The sequence below is a fragment of the Oreochromis niloticus genome, linkage group LG17 (genome assembly GCF_001858045.2).
Source record: "Oreochromis niloticus isolate F11D_XX linkage group LG17, O_niloticus_UMD_NMBU, whole genome shotgun sequence".
Lineage (NCBI taxonomy): Eukaryota > Metazoa > Chordata > Actinopteri > Cichliformes > Cichlidae > Oreochromis > Oreochromis niloticus.
Window position 1 is genome coordinate 25,797,355 of NC_031981.2, and position 20,889 is coordinate 25,818,243.

Genomic DNA, 20,889 nt, shown 5'->3' on the forward strand with positions numbered 1-20,889 from the left:
TCTGACTCATACTGGACAACATAATTTATAGGATTTCACTGCTAAGGGTTGGGTACAGTGTGAAACTATACGATGACACACTATTGGTTACAGTCATCATGGATCGTATTTACACTCTTGGCATGCCTCCTGTTTCCATGGCACTGACAGGAGTGAGGAAAACCTGACCTGATTATGGGGCGGAGTAGGGGTGGGGGTGCGGGGTTATGACTAAACAGCAGCTTAAATGTTAGACGTACAACCTGTTCAACTGTTCCATCTGCAAACCAGCTCCTATCTTGGAAATCTGTGAGGGGCTGTCATGGCTTTAGTTGGATTATTGGTTTTCTCTAATGTGAGAGTGAATTGCAGTTTGTAACAGCAACATGGAACCTGAACGCCTCATATCTCCAGGTTTTTGCAGAGAAAAACATAACTACCCTGCCATTGGGGTTATGTGAGTGGTTTGCGGGGTATTAGCTAGACTGATTAAAGTGATAAATGCATTTGAAATATTTTTTTTCCACAGGTTGAGTTTGGCCAAATTTGGTGCTTTTTTTTTGTCTTATCTGGATCTTTTAGAAGGAAAAACAGCAATTTTATCTACTAACTACTGTGAACAGATAAAAGTACATCTAAAATTGCGGGAAAAAAAATGGAGACATTATCTTGATTTTCTCTTGAAAATATTACACACCAATCTGGATCCACAAACACAATTCATCTGTCGTTTGGAGGATATTGTCACCATGGCCAAGATGTGCAGTATATGAATGTTCTTGTAGCCAGTTTAAAAGAAAAATAGATAATTTTATTTGTTCACCAACACCAAACAGGGAAAGTGTTGAAACTAAAAAAGGGAAAGCTTTTTTTTCTCTCTCTCTCTTTGAGAGAGGTAGCCCTCCAACAGGTGCTCTGCTGCCTCACCCTTCACACACACAATGCTCTGCGCCTGTGTGTGTTGTCACACCGCTGCCTGTAAGTGCCGAGAGCCCAGCTGTCTGTTTGTAATGCCAGCTTCCCCCACACCCACACCTCCACCCCAAACCGTTGGCCCCTCCCTTCATGGGATACACCCGCTCCAATTTCATGCAGTTTCCTTAAGCAGGATTGTATGTGGACAGAAAGGGGGTGCAGGCTTATGCAGCTAGCACCCCTCCAAACTTGATCCAGGCACTAGTGTAGAATCCCAATCCCTGCACCCCACCGTCCAGTCTCCCCATTACCACAAATACTTCGAAACCAAATACCCCTGAACCAACTCCCCCTGGCATAGCCCCCCAACAACCATCTCGCTTACCACTTGCTCTCCACCCTTGGCTCAGTCTGAGCACACATCCAGTTCACATAAACACATCATGAGAGCTGGACGAGCTTCAGCCTGGATAAATATTTCTGTAGCAGTTAATTAGGTAGAACTGATCCTGTCTCAACGAGGTGGAGTCCCTCTCACAATCCGCCTCCTCCCTCATCTTTCTTCACCAAATCCCCCTCAGAGGTATATTTAGACCGGTCACCACCAGGCTCACCCCTGCACCCAAATCAGTCGATCTCTCTGCACACGCGCACACATGCTGTCAAGACACACATTCACTCTTGCGCCGCTGCTGTCAACTGCAATTAAGGTCATTTAGCTGCTCGGTGTGACAGATCACTTGGCACACGGGACACGTCTGGTGGTGGTTTTTAGAACTGCATGTCTGTTTATAAAGTTGTATAATCTCGTGTCACCTCATCACCCCTGCAATCTTCCTCTGTGATGATGGTTTTACATAAAACACTGCTGTGAAATTATGTATTGTCATTGGGTTCTCTAATTCATAAACCATCTCCACACTTTACTTTCTGCTTGTATGTACTAAGCACTGTGAACATTTGTCAGGTTCACATGGTTTACACGCACATGTCTGTCTCTTCCCAGATGCCGGTGTGTTCTTACTTCCTGAAGGGCATCTGTAACAACAGTGACTGTCCCTACAGTCATGTCTACGTGTCCCGCAAAGCTGAAGTGTGCCAAGACTTTGTAAAAGGTTACTGTCCTGAGGGAGAGAAGGTAAAAACTCAAAGAAATGCACAAAAACATTTTGAATCTGTGAGGGCATTCGATTAGATACAGACTCTATGCCACAGTTTGCTTATGATCGCAGCAGGTTCTATCATGGTGGTGTGTTGGTAATCTATAGGTTTTACACAGAGCTTTGTAAACCCATGTCCACATGGTGTAGGTATCTGCTGCACACTGCACATGGAGCAGCGTCACAAATGTGTGAAACAGCGTAATTTGCACTTGTGCTGTTGCTGAGAAGACAGAAGTCACAATAGACAAAGCTTCTTTCTGCCGGAGTAAAAATGAGTGTTTAAAAACTCCCCACTGCAGCCACCATCTATGCTTTTTTTGGATCTCTGATGTTTTTTTGTTCATGTGTCCCCCTCTTCATGATGAACTTTGCTGTTTCCTTTTTCTGTTTAAGCCAATTTTTGAAGTAATTAATCAGAATTGAGTCTGAATTTGACATTACTGCCATCATACTGCTTTCTGCATTTAGACTACACTGACAGAATTTGCTCAGTGGGTAAACATGGATTCATGCTGAGTTAACTTCTCAAATTTAGATGTGAAGGTGACGTCTGTTTTAAAGCCATGACTGCCTGACCAGATTTAGCTAAGAAAACAACATCCATGAATGTCCGGTGCTTGGGGGGTTATTGCCTGTCACTTTTGTACTTTCTCTCTCTTCATTGAGTCAGCTGGATGTTGTAGGGACACCTTTTGGCCGGACATCAGTGCAGGTGAAATTAGAGACATGTGCAATGATCAGTTGAAACTCACAGGTTTAACGTGGATCACAGGGTAAGTCTAAATGAAATGATGGAAACAATAGATGGCAAGTATATGTTCTTGGTTTTATTTGAACTTGATGTTGTTTGGCTCTAAATTTGGTTTCAGTCCTGCACTGATGCTGTTATCTGATTTCAGAGTTCTTTCTTTAAGCTGTGCTCCTCATTTTGAGCATACGGATTGTATAACATGTATAAAGTTTCCCTGAACTTAAGGCTTAGGTAAACAAGTGGTTCCACCCCCCGAACACACACACACACACACACAAACGCACATGTACACAGTGACACACAGGCAGGAACAGCTGCAGGGGGTGGTCGTCCATAATGGCATAACTGTAGTGTCTGAGTGACACATTGAGGGTCTGATGGGTAAGAAAACCACTTCCACAGAACTCACGATCCTTAAGTCACCACACGCACTCGCTGCCCTCGTGTCAACCTCAAACACACCCTCCACTCCTGTCCCCACCCCACCCTTGTGTTTTTGCATCCATCTCTGGCTCCGTTCTCTTCGTTGTGCTTATTTTTGAGTGTGAAACAGATGCTTTTTCACACTGTCAGACCTCATTTAAATAGTGCATGGGGAAATGAGGATATAGAAAACAAAAGGGATATTAATATTTATTCTATTAGCTGAAGTGCTTAGGTCTGTGATTTTCCCCTGTGTGTGTTTGTGCCTGAGTGCGTGTGTGTGTGTTTATAGAGCGGTGCGCTGCGATGCTCTGGCGGCTCTATGATGGATAGCAGGCAGTAATTATAGATGGGAAAACTGCTGAGGATGGCACTATGGGCCAGGCAGGCAGACACTTCAGCATTTCATGGGTTAAGTCTGCTCCTGTCCTCCATCCTCCATCCTCCTCCCCCTTCCTCATCCTTCTCCTCGTAGACCCACTACCATCCTGTATCATCCCAGTGTTGTCTCATGTGCACCCCCCTTGCAGCTCTTTCTCTGCTTTCCTAAATTTCTCCACTGCATCTTACTCCCTGGATTTAATTTTTAGTTGGCTGTAGCTCCTTCATGAGGTCTATCTTCTTCCAGGTTTCTTAACACATGAAACTCACAGTCACCTGTGATTGTTGCATGGCCGTGGCCAGTCATCCGTAGTTTTTGGAAGATTAGTTGAATAGTTGGCTTTCATAGGCTCTTCTCCGCTTCAGCTGGTTGAAACAGCATCTGAGCCAGTGTGCAGCAGAGAGCTGTCTGAGCTGCTGTTTGGCCTCATGATAAGGAAAGTGAATTGAGCATTTTTATATGCACCTTCTTCCAATACTTCACGACGGCCTCTCATTTGCTCCCACTAACAAAAAGAAAGAATTTAAAAAAAAATATTTTTGTTTGTGGGAAATTAAAAAATTAAATAGTGCAAAGCAAAAGATTTTCAGAAACATTATGAAGACGCTTCAAAGAAATTCACAGTTTAGTATGTAGCCTTGTAGTTGCTTATGCACATCACTACTTAAAGGCATGTCCTACCAGCAGGGGAAAAACTGCATGTGTGCTATTGGTGTGCTCTCAGCTTCAGTCTTCCCTTTCCCTTTCCCGTTCAAGTGAAGATAAAATGTAAGATGGACGATCACATGAAATGTAGAAAATTATGACAGAGTTGAGGGAAAAAGCCCATAAAGATGAAAGAACGTAACTGATTTGACTTCAGTTACCATTCAGGATCATGTTCTGTCTGTCCTCACTGAATTCATCGTTCAGGGGGAGATTGTTGATACAGAGTTCCTCTGTTCAATGATAAAACATTTTGAAGTGTGCTGTGTGTCAGCACACCTGGGTATGGGCCAGGACAGAGCCCAGTGAAAACACTAATCTCTATCGTTATTTGGCTATTGCAACACAGACTTTGCTCAAAAACTGCTTGAGATTCAGGTTTTTTTTGTTGTTTGCTGGAAGATTTCATGTGCTTTCTTACTAATCTGCTGCACAGAACCAAGTCCATCTTACAGAGGTAAGCATATCCAGGGTCAACACTTTGGTTTGAGCTCCTTGATGCACAGCCTGAGAGAAAGTTGGTTTAGTGTGTGTATTTGGGTCCTATGCAGCTGCTTCAGCGAGCACAGCCTCTCTCACTGTGCGTTGTCTGTCTTGGGCTTCTAGTGGTGATGTTGTGTTGGTCTTTGAAGTTGGGCCACACTCCAAGCTTTAACAACCCACTCCTTTTTTGTACTGTAACCAAATTTCCCCTTGTGGGACAATTAAAGGATTATTCTATTCAAATGAAGGATTATTAAAGGATTAAAGGATTATTATGATATCCTGAATGTTTTTCTTGATGCAATTGTGCTGCTTATATAGTTTATACGGAGATAAGTTCTGGTCTTGGAAACTCGCTTTAATTTCACATCCTTGCCAAATCCTGACAGCAAGTGGCCAGATATTCCTAAAGATGTCGGAGCAGCTTTTATTTCATCCTATCTAAATGATCATTTGTAAATTAGTTAGCATCAAGAATGTTTGCTGTACGTAAAAGATAAACTAATCACAGGCAAAACGAACTCTGCCCAACAAGAGAAGCCAGATTCCCTTTTTATTGCTACAATTCGATGCAACAGGAGGGCTCTGCTCTTTCTTTGGCCTAAGCCTTCTGCATTGGCGCTCGCACTGCATTAACACTCGTCTTATTGAAATAAATTAGGAGGATAATAATGTCGATCTGATCACAGCCTAAAGTGTAGCGACATGGTAAATTCCTCCTTTTTCTCCCTTTTTCAGTTTGTAATCTTAGTAATATGTCAACCTCTGCTCAATTATTGTTCTCTTCCATTCACTGTAAGTTGCTCTCAACGATTGTTGGCTTGATGCCTGAGTTGTAAATGCATATGATATCCTCTTTTTTCATTTTACTGTCTTTTCCATCTCCCACCCTCCCTCCCTTGTTCTCTTTCTTGCTTCTTTTGCGCCTTCTTTCAGTCTCTTGGTAAATGTGCTGACTCTTCCTGGTTTTGGCCCAGCAGAGAGCTCTCTAATAGGCCCCAGAGACATCCCAGCATTCCTTAAATCAAGTGGAAAATTGTTAACTTGGTGTGGGATAAAGATGTTCTGTCCACTTTAGCTCTTTTCTCCCATTTCGTCTCTTACTCTCTCTCTCTTTCTTTCTCGCTCTTTCTGTCTTTTTATGAAAATGAGGATGTATGGAGCTTCAGGAAAGACGAGTGAGCTTTTACAGTCCATTTCTCTGACACTTTGTTTCAATACAACTACCTCCCTGTTTTAACTCTTCAGTTTTAACACAGTCTAGTCCTGAGGACTCCGTCCTCTTTCTAATTGATAGATATGTGGCAGTTTTAAGAATTTTGATAATAGGCTTGCGAGCACATGCTGGGAGAAGTTGATGTATGTGACAAGAGACATGATCCTTTTATCACATACATTGTGTGTTTAGATGTGCAGAGTTCCCTGTCTCTGCATAGCTGTCTGTCAGTTGTCAGGACTGATCCTAGCTTTCTTCCAAATTGTTTTATATAAGCAATATGAAAGAAAGTTAGAAGGCAGTGTAAAATGTAAATGACAATACAATGCTATAATCCAGAAATCATTAAAGTTTATCATTCATCATTAATTTTAACTGATGAAAAAAACAATACATCAATTTGATCAAAAATTGAATTATTTTTGAAAAATATAATATATTTCAAATATGAGACCAGCAACACACTTTTAAAAAAAAACATGCGAGCAAAGGGAAAACAAAAGATTGGTTGTCCCTTTGCAAAACTGGTTGTTGTATAATTATTATCTGTCCATCCATCCATTTTTCTCCCTCTTATTCCCTGCAGTCGCAGTGGTGCTGGAGCCATCCCAGCTGTCACAGGGCAAGAAGCAGGGTACATCCTTGAGAGGTCACTAGTCTGTGGCAGGGCTAGAGTATTGAGACAGACAAGCATTCACACTCACACCTACAGCCAATTTAGAATCACCATTCAACCTAACATGCATGTCTTCAGACTATGGGAGGAAACCGGAGTACTTGGAGAGAACCCACGCTGGCACAGGGAGACCCTTGTCCTGCCCAGGACCCTCTGTTTGTTAGGCAACAGTGCTAACCACGGTGCCACCCTGTGTAATTATTAAAAGGAAAATATCAAAGCTAATTCAGGTTAGTGGGTGACAGTTCAAAGCTTTGAACTGTTACCCACTGAAAACATTTAGTAACTCGCCAGATTAAAAACATCATGAAGTGAGCTCTGAAATGTTGAGCCGCTGTAGTCTATAAAAGCGGAGATGCAGCGCAGTAGTAAATAGCTCCATGTCTCAACTATTTTTTCAAACCCCTTTTGGCATCTAAAACAAATGGAGCGCATTGATTTAAAAAAAAAAAATACAATTTATAGTTTTGGCATTAGATTTGTTCTTTCTGTAAATGCAAATCATTTCATTTTGGGGTTTTTTATGTTTTAAACAGTGTTAGTACAGAAACAGCACTGAGCACTTTATCCGCTACCAAACTTTATGAAAAATTTGGAAACTCTTATTATAGCTAAAATATTTGCTCAAATTTGATGCCACCCAATGTTACATCAGACAATGTTGAACTGAAAACATGACGTTTATATGTGTTAGGTAACTTTAGTCTCTTATAAACCAACTGTTTGCCAAATGGTGACAAATATATTTGTTTTGGGACTAAAGAAGTCTTTTAAAAATACAAATAGTGTGCTTAAAAAAAAATGCATAACAATGTGCTTTTTCCAGCTACCATCTGTTTTACGTTTTTATAAAGCAGAAACTTGTTAAATTTGGAGAGCATTAAAGCAAGTCTGTGATTAGTCAGGCAGTTTATCTGCTCAGTGAATACTCAGCTTAATGCAAAGCATCAATGCAAACTAACTGTGGAAGTGTAAGAGAAAATTGTGGTTTTGCAAGGCTTGTGAAGACTTGCCAAGGTTTCCTGAGTTGTTTCTGTCCATTTTGGTAATTTATGTCAAGTGAAAATGCAAAACAAAATCTGTCAAAGTCTGAAAATCTAGTGATTTGTATTTTATAGTAGTATTACTTCAGTCTCTTTATGATTGCAGAATTGTTTTAGTACCAGTGAAAATGAGCTGAATCTATTAAAATGATGCCTTGTGGTACATCATAACAGGAGACCTGTTAGGTTTCATGGTGACGTCATGCACCAAATGGGAATCGTCATTATGGGCACCAGTAGAGGACCTCATTTGTTTAGAGAAATGTGACAAAACCACAGCCCTATAAGATGATCCAGGGAAACATTTGACAGCAAGCTGATCCTGGGCCGTCCTGGCACCAAGGGGTGCAGGAACATGAGTGTGAGGATGGTGAGAGGAGCTCTGATGGCAGCAAGTCAGGGCCACTGGCCTCCAGAGAGAGTTGACCAAGAGTCCACAGTGTTCTTGGAAAATCGATCCCAAGATCCCTCACCCCTACACACACACAGACACACACAAACCTTGGTACACGCTATTTCTGGACCAGTGTGCTTCCCAATCCTGCACTCGTCACCCCTCCACAGACGCGCACATACACATGCACGCGCTCCCTGCAGCCTGTACCCTAGAGTGAATATAATTAGCTTTTCTGACAGGTGGGAGGGATCGGATCTCGTGGAGAATGAAGCTACCAATTTACACCCGTATTACACTGTCATACACACTCACTTGCAAACATGCATCGCTCTCTCATGCACACTACTCCCCAGAATGACTCTGACCCACTTTCTCAGCTTGCATGTAAAAAGAGACGGGTGGCACAGACATAGTCTCTTTAAAAGAAGTAACTTACAAAGGAGGGTCATATAAAGCACCTAATCAGGAGGTGGGCCTTACTTTTACCACTTAAAATCCTGTCATAAGCCTATTCAGTATATGTGAAATCAGCTGACTACTCAGAAATGGATTTCTGTCTTTTATGGTTTCCTCTCAGATCTTAAGATTGAGCCATTAAAATGACTAAAATGCTGTACAGGTCTTCATGAAGCAGTCCTTTATTACATCTCAAGTAAAGTGTCATCTCTTACTGTGTTTTTATACTGGTGCTGATAGTAACTTCAATACTACTACAAATACAGAACAGTGTTGTTTAACATTCCAAGCTGTACAGGGAGTGCAGAATTATTAGGCAAATGAGTATTTTGTCCACATCATCCTCTTCATGCATGTTGTCTTACTCCAAGCTGTATAGGCTCGAAAGCCTACTACCAATTAAGCATATTAGGTGATGTGCATCTCTGTAATGAGAAGGGGTGTGGTCTAATGACATCAACACCCTATATCAGGTGTGCATAATTATTAGGCAACTTCCTTTCCTTTGGCAAAATGGGTCAAAAGAAGGACTTGACAGGCTCAGAAAAGTAAAAAATAGTGAGATATCTTGCAGAGGGATGCAGCAGTCTTAAAATCGCAAAGCTTCTGAAGCGTGATCATTGAACAATCAAGCGTTAATAGTCAACAGGGTCGCAAGAAGCGTGTGGAAAAACCAAGGCGCAAAAGAACTGCCCATGAACTGAGAAAAGTCAAGCGTGCAGCTGCCAAGATGCCACTTGCCACCAGTTTGGCCATATTTCAGAGCTGCAACATCACTGGAGTGCCCAAAAGCACAAGGTGTGCAATACTCAGAGACATGGCCAAGGTAAGAAAGGCTGAAAGACGACCACCACTGAACAAGACACACAAGCTGAAACGTCAAGACTGGGCCAAGAAATATCTCAAGACTGATTTTTCTAAGGTTTTATGGACTGATGAAATGAGAGTGAGTCTTGATGGGCCAGATGGATGGGCCCGTGGCTGGATTGGTAAAGGGCAGAGAGCTCCAGTCCGACTCAGACGCCAGCAAGGTGGAGGTGGAGTACTGGTTTGGGCTGGTATCATCAAAGATGAGCTTGTGGGGCCTTTTCGGGTTGAGGATGGAGTCAAGCTCAACTCCCAGTCCTACTGCCAGTTTCTGGAAGACACCTTCTTCAAGCAGTGGTACAGGAAGAAGTCTGCATCCTTCAAGAAAAACATGATTTTCATGCAGGACAATGCTCTATCACACGTGTCCAAGTACTCCACAGCGTGGCTGGCAAGAAAGGGTATAAAAGAAGAAAAACTAATGACATGGCCTCCTTGTTCACCTGATCTGAACCCCATTGAGAACCTGTGGTCCATCATCAAATGTGAGATTTACAAGGAGGGAAAACAGTACACCTCTCTGAACAGTGTCTGGGAGGCTGTGGTTGCTGCTGCACGCAATGTTGATGGTGAACAGATCAAAACACTGACAGAATCCATGGATGGCAGGCTTTTGAGTGTCCTTGCAAAGAAAGGTGGCTATATTGGTCGCTGATTTGTTTTTGTTTTGTTTTTGAATGTCAGAAATGTATATTTGTGAATGTGGAGATGTTATATTGGTTTCACTGGTAAAAATAAATAATTGAAATGGGTATATATTTGTTTTTTGTTAAGTTGCCTAATAATTATGCACAGTAATAGTCACCTGCACACACAGATATCCCCCTAAAATAGCTAAAACTAAAAACAAACTAAAAACTACTTCCAAAAACATTCAGCTTTGATATTAATGAGTTTTTTGGGTTCATTGAGAACATGGTTGTTGTTCAATAATAAAATTATTCCTCAAAAATACAACTTGCCTAATAATTCTGCACTCCCTGTACAATCACAGCCAAAACCATGTTTCATAGTGTTCTAGATTAGTAAAATTTTGAATCACATCAGGAAGAAAAATAAACTATGGTCAGAAATTCATTACCATCCCCCAATAAGTGAAAGTCTTTGATACTTAAACTGTACCAGTCTGCCTCTTTATTTATGCCACCTGCCTGATATTGTGCAAGTCCCTCTCATGCTGCCAGAAAGCAAACTGACTTGTTGGGAATTGACGCCTGAAATCTGGGAGGGGTCCTGTGGTTTCTGGCACCAGTAACATAGGAGCAGATCTTTGGGAGGACTGGGTGGTGTGTGTGGTTCCTGGATTTGAGATGTTTGGGGTGTCGAGTGTTTCTCTAAGAGACTTGAACCTGAGGAGCTAGAACATGTGGACCATCCCAGACAAACTCAAAACAAAACCACCCCCTTAAATAAGTGGTTGCATTATGCAGTGCAATCTCAAGCTTGATGACTGTAGTGACAAACATGACAGTAGTCAGTGTAATAATCATATTTAACATGTCTCTTATGTGGACAGACAGACTTGAACAAATAAAGGTACACTAGGTCACATGTTTTATAGATTTTAGACATTAATCCACTCATATTGTCCATATTTGTGATCACACAAGTTGTCACTTTCTTCATGTCTGCAGTGAAACTACAAAACTGATTGTGTGTGTGTTTTATTATCACCAGTGTAAGAAGAAACACACTCTAGTGTGTCCAGACTTCTCTAAGACGGGCTCCTGCCCACATGGCTCACGCTGTAAGTTGCAGCACCGCCAACGAGTCAAACGCCGCGCCAGCAACACTGTGACCCCTCCAGCTAAGAAAGCACGCTCCAAGGAGCCTCTGAAGAGGTCTAAAATTTAAATGAACCTTTATCATGACTTGTAAAACTTTGGTCATGTGACTAATTATTTATTTTTTTATTTTTCCCCTTTTTCCCCCCTTCTGTCAGACCCCATCTGTCTGTTGTGATGCCACAGGATTCTCAAGCATCACTGGGGATGCCCTCCACAGGTTCGTTGGTGCTGCCCTCATTTATCTCCCTCTCCAGCTCTCCAGAGGAGGCAGATGCACCAGACATGCTTCCTACTGATGCAGTGCAAATCAAAGGTATAAGCATCAACAACAAAACCCAGAGAGAGCAATGGTCACATAAGTTAACATAGTGCACTGTATGGACAAAAAATACCGGGTCACCTTCATATTACAACTACAGGAGCTGCTCAGCCAAAGAAACCCATGTCATGAATCTCTCAGTTCAGTTTTTGTCATTTGTAGTTATTAAATCATCAGAGAGTCAGTGACCTTTACAACTCAGCACTCTGAAACCCTGCTCTGTAACTTTACGTAGTGTTAGACTTCCTGTGGTTCATTAACACTTCACTATTAAACTACTTACAGCTGATTGTGAGATATCTTGGAGAGAAGACATGTCATGACCTGACTTGTTGCAATGGTGGCATCCTATTACAGTATCAGAACAGAACACTGTTCTTTCACAAATGTTTGTAAGGGCAGGCTGCGTGGCCAGGTGCTTGATTTTATACACAGGGGTGTCTTGATGCATTCTCAATCATCCAGGAAAGTAAATCTCCAAAAGTTGATTCTGTTCATCTGGACGTAGCGTTTTGTGGGAGAAACGTTTCGTCACTCATCCAAGTGACTTCTTCAGTCTCAGCTGACTGCAGGTTTCCCCAATCTTATAAACAGTACATTTGCATAATGACTGAAACCAGCCCACTGAAGGAACAATGGGCTGTGAGGTCAGTTCCTTAATCATAATTATGCAAATTCCCATGACCATTGATCAACAATCACTGACCAAAACCCACTAATCAAAGAACACTGATCAATGGCCATGAGTACCATTCACAGAGAGTTGGGGAATGGCTGCAATCACAGCATTGTAAGATGGCGAAAGATGTACCCTCTGCAGTTTATTTACACCTACAGGCCAGTGGACACTCTTTCAACGATGAGGATATACACATCCTGGACAGGGAAGAACGCTGGTTTGAGCGCGGAGTCAAGGAGGCCATTTACGTGAAGAGGGAAAGACCATCTCTGAATCGAGGAGGGGGCCTAAGGGTACATCTTTCGCCATCTTACAATGCTGTGATTGCAGCCATTCCCCAACTCTCTGTGAATGGTACTCATGGACATTGATCAGTGTTCTTTGATCAGTGGGTTTTGGTCAGTGATTGTTGATCAATGGTCATGGGAATTTGCATAATTATGATTAAGGAACTAACCTCACAGCCCATTGTTCCTTCAGTGGGCTGGTTTCAGTCATTATGCAAATGTACTGTTTATAAGGTTTGGGGAAACCTGCAGTCAGCTGAGACTGAAGAAGTCACTTGGATGAGTGACGAAACGTTTATCCCACAAAACGCTACATCCAGATGAACAGATTCAACTTTTGGAGATATACACAGGGGTGCACATAAGTGGTCCGGAGGTGCGCATTCGCTGTCAAAATAAAAGACGCGCACCAGATAAGAAGTTGCAACGCGCGTTTGCGTACATATAAAAGGCACTGTATTTGTCCACTAGAGTGGGATTTTCACGGCATATTCTGCACCACATCTCTGTGCGTTCATCATTTGTTTGAAGCCAGCTCACCTCCTGCAACCACTTTTCCGAGAATACGCGCTTCTTTTGCGGTTTGGACTCCTTCTGACATTTCTTTGGAGGTGGAGGAACACCAAAGTAATTGCTTAAAGGAGCTTGCTTCTTCGACATCTTTAAGAGTTCTAAACAAATGTCTGTCCTCCTCCAGAAAATCTTATGTACGCAAACGCGTGTTGCAACTTATCTGGTGCGCGTCTTTTATTTAGACAGCGAATGCGCACCTGCGGACCACTTATGTGCACCCCTGGTTATACACCTGTGGCAATGGGACTCAATTCAATGAACACCTGAATTCAAACATTAAGAGGTTTGATATAGAAACACATACAATCTGACTGATGATTACTGAGGAGCCAGAAGGGACAAGAATAACCTTCTGGCTCTAATAATGCAGTCATTGCTGCATTATTTTTGCTTTTTTGCTTTATACAGTAGCAAAGATTTTGCACTATACAGTGATGAGTAAAGGTGCAAAGGTCTAAGTAAGCACTTAAGGTAAGTTTTTTTTGGACAGTTGGACACAATTTTTGGAATTTTGTCTCTGTATACCACCTTGATTGTTTTTCGTCAAATAATTAAGATGCAGTTGAATTGCAGTCCCTATTTTCAGAGGTTCAATTGTAACTGAATAACTGATGGACAAACAGTTTCATGGAGTCCTATTCTGTCATTATTTCGTGGCAAACTGAGCAGATTAAATATCTGGAATTTATTCCAAGTGTTGCATTTGTTTTGGTCACTTTTCACTGGAGCTTTCACTATCAAGTACATAGGTATTTAGATGTGAGGGAGGCAGTTCACTACACTGGAAAACCAAAATAACCATATCAAAGAGAGAGAGAGCCAAACTTTGGGAGTGGCTAAATCAACAATACGGTACAATCATAAAAACAAGTAATGTACTGACCCTTGGAAATGTGGCCTGAATAAGAATTGGAGACAAATAAAGTAGATTATCACTGTATATTCCTATAATTAAGAAAACCCTGATCTTTTAATCTCCTGCTTCACTCTCCCTCACTCATGAAAAAGACCCGAAGATACATAAGCTCCTCCACTTACGGTAAAAACCTGTGCTGGATTTAAAGAGGGCACTCAAGCCTTTTCTGACTAAGAACCATGGTCTTGGTCTTGGAGGTGCTTATTCTCATTCCCGCCACTCAGCTGTAAACTGCTGCAGTGCAAGCTATAGGTCACCACCTCATGAAGCTAATCAGAATCAGTATACTTTATTAATCCCTAAGGAAATTATTTGGGTTACAAAGAACCATATCAACTATAAAAAGCAAAGGCCATCAGAGGTAAAGTCTACCACCTGGCTATGCAGGGCTCTAGACTAACTTTTTGCCACGGTTGCACCAGCACAAAAGTTAGGCGCACCCAAATTTTTCAACCGCATCGCTTAACGCCACAGTTTTATATGTGCACTTTTTGGGGGGGAAATTGTTGTCCGTACAGACAATATTGATTTGTAAATGATTAACTAACAATCTTGTCAAGACAAAGTTCTTTATTTGGAGCACAGTTCTACAAGAAAGATAAGTTACTGAAAAAGTGCTTGTGCTTAAAGTGCTTTGGCACTCTGGCAATATTGTAGACAATGTTAAACTTAACCTCCTAAGACCCGAACTCTTCCACGACATGCATTTTTAATTTCTCTTTTATATTTGGTCACATTGGGGCCCAATGAATGTAAAAACAAAGAATTACCAGATATGTTTTTTTACCTTATTTTTGTTTTTAAGAAATATAAGAGCCACATATGAGGATATTCGTTTAAAATTTTGATGGAACAGTAGCAGTATAATGTCCTCGTAAGTGGATATCAGGCCCATGTAGAGCAAAATTGAGTATTTTGGTCTAAATAACCCAAAATGTGATGTCCACATATGTGGACGGCAGGTCCTAGGAGGTTAATCATCACATCGGCCTACTCTGACGACCTGTTTGCTGATTCGATTCAATTTTGCCTCAGACAGTGAGAAACATTATAATTCTGATCATCTATCAGTACTGACACTGTGAGACTTCATCAGAGGTGTGAGCATCACAGCAGATGCCTTTGTGTCAAAGTAACTGAGGATAAAAAAGAAAAACATGAAGGAGATTTTCCTGGCCTGGCTTTTTATAGCAGATAACCTTAAAAATATTCAGCAATTTTGCATAATTTTAAAAAGTATAAATTTCTTCAGTATTGAACAGCAGAAATTAGGCTCTCTTGTCCGAGGTTATTTGAGTTATAAAAAAAATATATATATATAGACAGCGGCCGACAGTGCTGTAAACAACAGTAGACTGGTGTGTAATAAGCGAATGAATAATTCTGTTTTGCTTCGTGGTGGAAGCAAAACAGCAGAAGTCAGAGGGAATTAATGACGACATTTATCAAATGTGAAGCGTAGTTTAGATCTTCTTTTGCTGCTGGTTCAGTGAATTTTGGTTGGAGAGAGACAAAACCTGCAGCGCAAAAAAGACGTAAAAGCGCGGACCCGCCGACGCATCAGAATCAGTGAGCTGTCCGTGCACGTGCCGTTGGGTGAGAAAGCCAAGAAAAAGAAAGCTGATTCTGATGTGTCGGGTCCACTCTGTGTTTACGTCTTTGTGTGGAATCCGTTTACCTGCTGTGATTTACTGTTTGGTAGTTGTTGAAATAGTTTTGTGATCTTTAACCTGAGATTCTGGCGTTTCTGGGAAAATACATTTATATTTAAAAGTCGATTCAGGATTTAATGAATCGATATCGCTTTATTCAAGCTACTCACCTCTCTCTATCCACCTGCACTTTCGAACGTACACACGAAGGACTACAGAAATATTTGGACCACGGCCAATCATAGAGGTCCCGCCCCAGACTCTCATTGGTTTAGACCAAGATAGGGGCATAATGTGTGTATGTTGTTGACCACACGGAGACTCGAACAGCTGTTGGTCGTACCGGTGTGACCTCGGATTTTTTTTAGTCGCACCATTGAAAACTTTGGTTGCACTAGAGCCCTGCTATGCCTAGACATTCTGCCAGTTAAAAATTATGAACAGATTCAATGAAAAGGGGCAGCCTTAATGGAGTCCAAAACCCACTGGAAAGGAGTCCGACTTGATGCCAGCAACACGGACCAAACTGTCACTGCGGTTGTACAGGGGCCAAATGGTGCTTTATAACAAGCCAGATACACCATACTGTCGAAGTGCCTCCACCGGACACTGCGATGTCCAAGTCAGTAAGACATATGTAGGCTGTGCAAAGTCTCCTCACAAGGATAAAGAGCTGGTCCAATGTTCTGTGACCAGGACCAAAAAAAACCTCATTGTTCCTCCTATATCTGAGGTTCAACTAAAGAATGGACTGTCCTCTTGAACAAGGAAGCCACCATTCAAATCTGCTAATCCAGAGGCACCACTCTAGATTTGTATGCAATGTTGCAGAGACGTGTCATACAAGTCAGCCTCACAACATCCAGAGTCTTAGGGAATTGAGGGTGAATCTCATATACCTTCAGTTGAAGTCAGCAGCATCCCAACCCCACTGTATACAGTGTGATTAGAGTGCTGCTTTTCACTCCTGACTCGTCTGACAGTTTGCCAGAATCAGAATCAATCGAAATCCTTGTTCCATTGAAAGTCTTGCTGAACTCCTCCCACACCCAAGTTTTTGTTTAAGGTACTTCCAGAGCAGCAGCCCCCTTATGCTGCCAGTACCTATTAGTTGCTTCTGGAGTTCCACAGGTGAACAAAGTTCAGTCACATTTCGTTTAAAAAGCCAGGTGGTGTACAGAGGCAAAACTGCAAAATGTGCCATCGTCCAAATACTTCTGAACCCATCTTTGTGAACTATCTGAACTCAAAGCTTCTACACACTGGTGTCCTGAATTGTCTTTAATTAATAGTTGTCCAGTCATGTTCTGCTACAGTGATGTGCACACAATAATGTTTCATTCAATGTTGTGGGGATCAACTTTTTTCCTTTTTGCAAGATATTCTGGTACTTCTAGATTTTTTTACAACCTTTTTACAACCATAGATTCTGAGAGTCCTTGTTACTTACTTCATATCTCCAAATGTGGTAGAATGTTTAAATTATTAACAGTCATGACAAAAGGTAAGCTGTCATAGAATATTCCTTAAGATGACTAACTGGGATTCATTTGGTGTAAAAGTGCTGACACAGAGGTGTATTGTCCACAGATGCTTTCTAGGAGGTTCTTTTTTGTCATGAATACATCATTGCTTAATTCGTGGGATTGGGGAGTGGTGGTCTGTCTGAGCTGTAGACAGATAATAATGATCAGGAGGTGAGCTTTAGAGTGTGTCTGGTGACGCTCAGTGGAGGAGTAATAATGCTCAGAGGACAGAGGTAATAATATTTCAGTTTATGGCTGGATGGCACAGCTGAGCTCTCTGTTGACAGACTTGAAAGATAGAGGATTAGGACAGAGGCCATCCCATCCCCCTCCCTTGCTTTCACCAGGCTTCACCCATCCACCTGCCCCTGCCTGCTAAACATACACATACTCACCAACTGGTTGTCACTTCCAGTGCAGCATTTGTTTGCATCTGACATCTGTGTTCAACCTGTTTGACCACACATTCCACACATTCTATCTTTTCACACAGTTTGTGTTATGATTTCACTAATTTTATCTGATGATTCAAACAAGTAAAAGGCAATGGATCAATAAGAGTGACAGCAAAACTGGACAGTTAGATAGTCCCCTTGCTCTAAGTATCCATTTAAAAATAACATTTTCTCCTTGATACAGTCATTATGCTAAAGAGTAGTTCAAGTCATACAGGACCAGTCAAGACACTGAATATCTACTAAACAGTAGAAAACTGCCTTAAAATGGTGGTTTTCTACTACCGTAGTTTTCGGGTCATAAGCCGCTACTTTTTCCCCACACTGTGAACACTGCGGCTTATACTGACGTGCGGCTAATGCATATTTTTTTTCACGCGGCCAAAAACATTTTGCCTGGTAACAGTAGACCAATAAAATTGATAAGTAGTATATATACGGTATATATTTTTACCGGTTGTTAAGAGACGTTGTAATGTTGTTTGTGCACTGTTCCGTAAAAAAACCATAAGCAACGTAATTTGTGTGTTACCGATACGTACGTATACTTAAAGGTAGCCGTGTTACAGGCGCTGTTCGGGGAAAAAAAGCATTTGCAGTATGTATTTTTGTATGTTACCATAATGTTTATATTACCATGTTTATGTTACCTTATGGATTAAATTAAACGTTAAAAACCCTCACACGTAATATTTCTGTGTAAATATCTCATATTACAAGTGAAACACATACGGCTTAAAATCCGGTGCGGCCTGTACAAGTACAAAATTGATTTTCTTTCTACAATTAGAGCATGCGGCTTTTAATCAGGTGCGCTCTGTAGTCCGGGATTTACGGTATATATAATTTTAATGTCACTCACTGCGATTCTAACTCAGCTATTCTGACTGAAGGCATGAAAAACTTTGTCACTTTCACAGTGTGAAAAAACTGAAAAAAGTTAGCTAAGCAAAGTGTTTGTGGAAAAAATATGTAGTCTGCCACATATAGACTTTACTTAGTCCAGTATGTTTAGAAATTTATGTCTTGATTTTTTTAATTACTACTACTACAAAATGATGTTTCCGTCAGTAAGGCGTTTAAGAAAGCCTAAGAAAGGTACTGCATACTCCTTTAATCAAATCTAATCAAGCAACCCAGTTCATGCATAATGTGGAGGCCATTTTAAGCCTTGGCACAGGTACGCCGTCTCAGACTGCTTTTGCTGCCAGTTTTGATTAGCTGTTCATCATTTCATTGACTAAAGGGCCGATAAAAGGAGAAGAATCCTGCTTTTTGGGATTCTAATGATATGTCAACTTATGTCATTAACTTGCACAGCAGTTTGGTCCTATTCCTGCTGCATATTCATAAAGCTGGTGTTTTTCACCTGAGAGAGTCTGTTTCTCATAACCATCCATCCATTTTTTAAAATAATATAGGATTACAGAGGGGAGGGGGATGTCATAGGGCAAGACGTAGGGTGTATACCTTGGACTAACAAAGTCAGAGTACACTAACGTGTCTGTGTACTCTGACTTTCTCCCACAGTCCACAGACATGCATCTTAGGTTACCTGGCAGTTCTAGTTTTACCCCAGATTTGAGTGTGAATCACCTGTCCAAGGTGTACCCTGCGTCTTGCCCTGTGACAGCCCCTCAAATAACATAGAGTTGCCACACAGAAAGGCCCCAGCCTCATCTTACTTGGAATCAAGCAGCACCTTTGGCTGACCTGAGTCATCTTGACCTCTCACTCTATCCATTAATACATAGTCCCAGTCCAAATAGTTTTGAATAATAATCTTGCAATAGTCACTGACAGGTTTCAGCACGGCTGCAATTTTGAGATCTCAAAATAACTAAAGAAGTCACAACGACAAAGTGCACAGGCAAGTTGAGTATGAACTGAAGATTTACAAGTTATGTAAAGGTTTTGTTTTTAAAGGGGCCTTTAAAAACTTTTTGATTACTGCCTTTATATACAAGCGTTTTATATTTCCCGGTGATTAATTACAATAAAGGTAGTTTAGGTGAATCTTCAAAATGATGGTGTAAGATGTTTTAAGATGGCTGTCAAGACATGATTTTCGAAGGACTTTGGTGAGTATGGAAGATAGTGTTATCAGCTGGAAGTTTCTCCTTACAGAGTTCCCTTACATCGTAAGAAACGCCTCAGAAACACCTGGAAACTAGAAATCAAAGAAGGTGCTGTTTTGTTTTGCGCTGTGAAGAACATTTTAGACTAGAGCTTTGTCCTGTGGGTGCCAGGAAAACACACACACACACACACCATCACTGGCTCATCCGTCCACCCCCGCTGTCCAGTTGGTTTGTGCTTTTAAGTAATACTAATGACACACTGGTCTCTCACTAACACACTGCACCGCCCAGAGCCTCATTAAAGGTGGAACTGAGCCAAACAAGTTCCTCTTCACTTTGCATAAATTAGCTCAGATGCAATGTATCACTGCCAGGCTACACACACACACACAGACACACACACATATCCCCACCTACCTTCATTCATTGCTGTTGTACTGTTCCTATCCTCTTCCTCATTTGCTCATCAACTGAGATGTCATCACTCAATGTTTGAGCAGGATTCAACAGAGTCAGTTGCACATGAGCAAACACACAATTTGTCATTTTCTAACTGGACCTCTTTGTCATTTAATTTTTGCAAATACTCTCTTTTTTTTCCTCCTAATCTTCAAGGTGTTTTTTTGGTTTTTTTGTTCTTTCACAGAGAAAAAACTGCAGATCAAGCCTCGTCTGTAAGATCACAGAAACCAGTGGGACTGGACACGAAAGGATTTTATCAGGTTTAGTGTTATATGAGTTCTGAGCTCAGGTTCGTCCTGGCACATGTATCCCTCTGAATGAGTTCACTCAGGGCCTGAAAGTTTTATGCTTTTTGTCTATGAACATGTTTTACATATCAGTTAGATGTTTACAATGCCAGTTTTGGAAAGAAATAAAGTATTAACTCTGAATGTGTGTTGTCAGTTGGTTTTTTGATTAGTTTTTTTTTAATCTGAATCTAGATCTTTGCCTTACAATCTAAAGCACTTTGGGATGACTGTTGTTGTGAATTGACAAGACAGAAATAAAACTGAATTGATTTGGACTTGTGGTGTTGTGAAATGACCCTAGAGGGTTTGTGGGAGCTTGGCAGGTGGTGGCAACAAAAACGGTTTAAAGCCTGGAGATGAGAAACATAAGCACACCTTCGCCACATTGTGTGCGCCTGTGTTTGGC

General features: G+C 41.3%; 1 protein-coding gene across 4 annotated transcripts in view; it reads left to right on the forward strand.

Annotated features, from left to right (window-relative positions):
• The window catches only part of zc3h3 (zinc finger CCCH-type containing 3), a 70,659-nt gene extending 50,035 nt beyond the window's left edge, over positions 1 to 20,624 (forward strand). For 3 of the 4 annotated variants that reach the window (XM_025899485.1, XM_025899486.1, XM_025899487.1), the window contains 5 exons: positions 1,901 to 2,032; positions 6,604 to 6,651; positions 11,134 to 11,297; positions 11,399 to 11,556; positions 20,378 to 20,624. In XM_025899485.1, coding sequence (XP_025755270.1) covers positions 1,901 to 2,032; positions 6,604 to 6,651; positions 11,134 to 11,297; positions 11,399 to 11,556; positions 20,378 to 20,409 — 534 coding nt within the window. In that variant the 3' untranslated portion in view covers positions 20,410 to 20,624. The remainder of the gene's footprint in view (positions 1 to 1,900; positions 2,033 to 6,603; positions 6,652 to 11,133; positions 11,298 to 11,398; positions 11,557 to 20,377) is intronic. The other variant, XM_005468269.1, reaches the window with a different exon arrangement.
• Positions 20,625 to 20,889: the final 265 nt, after the last annotated feature.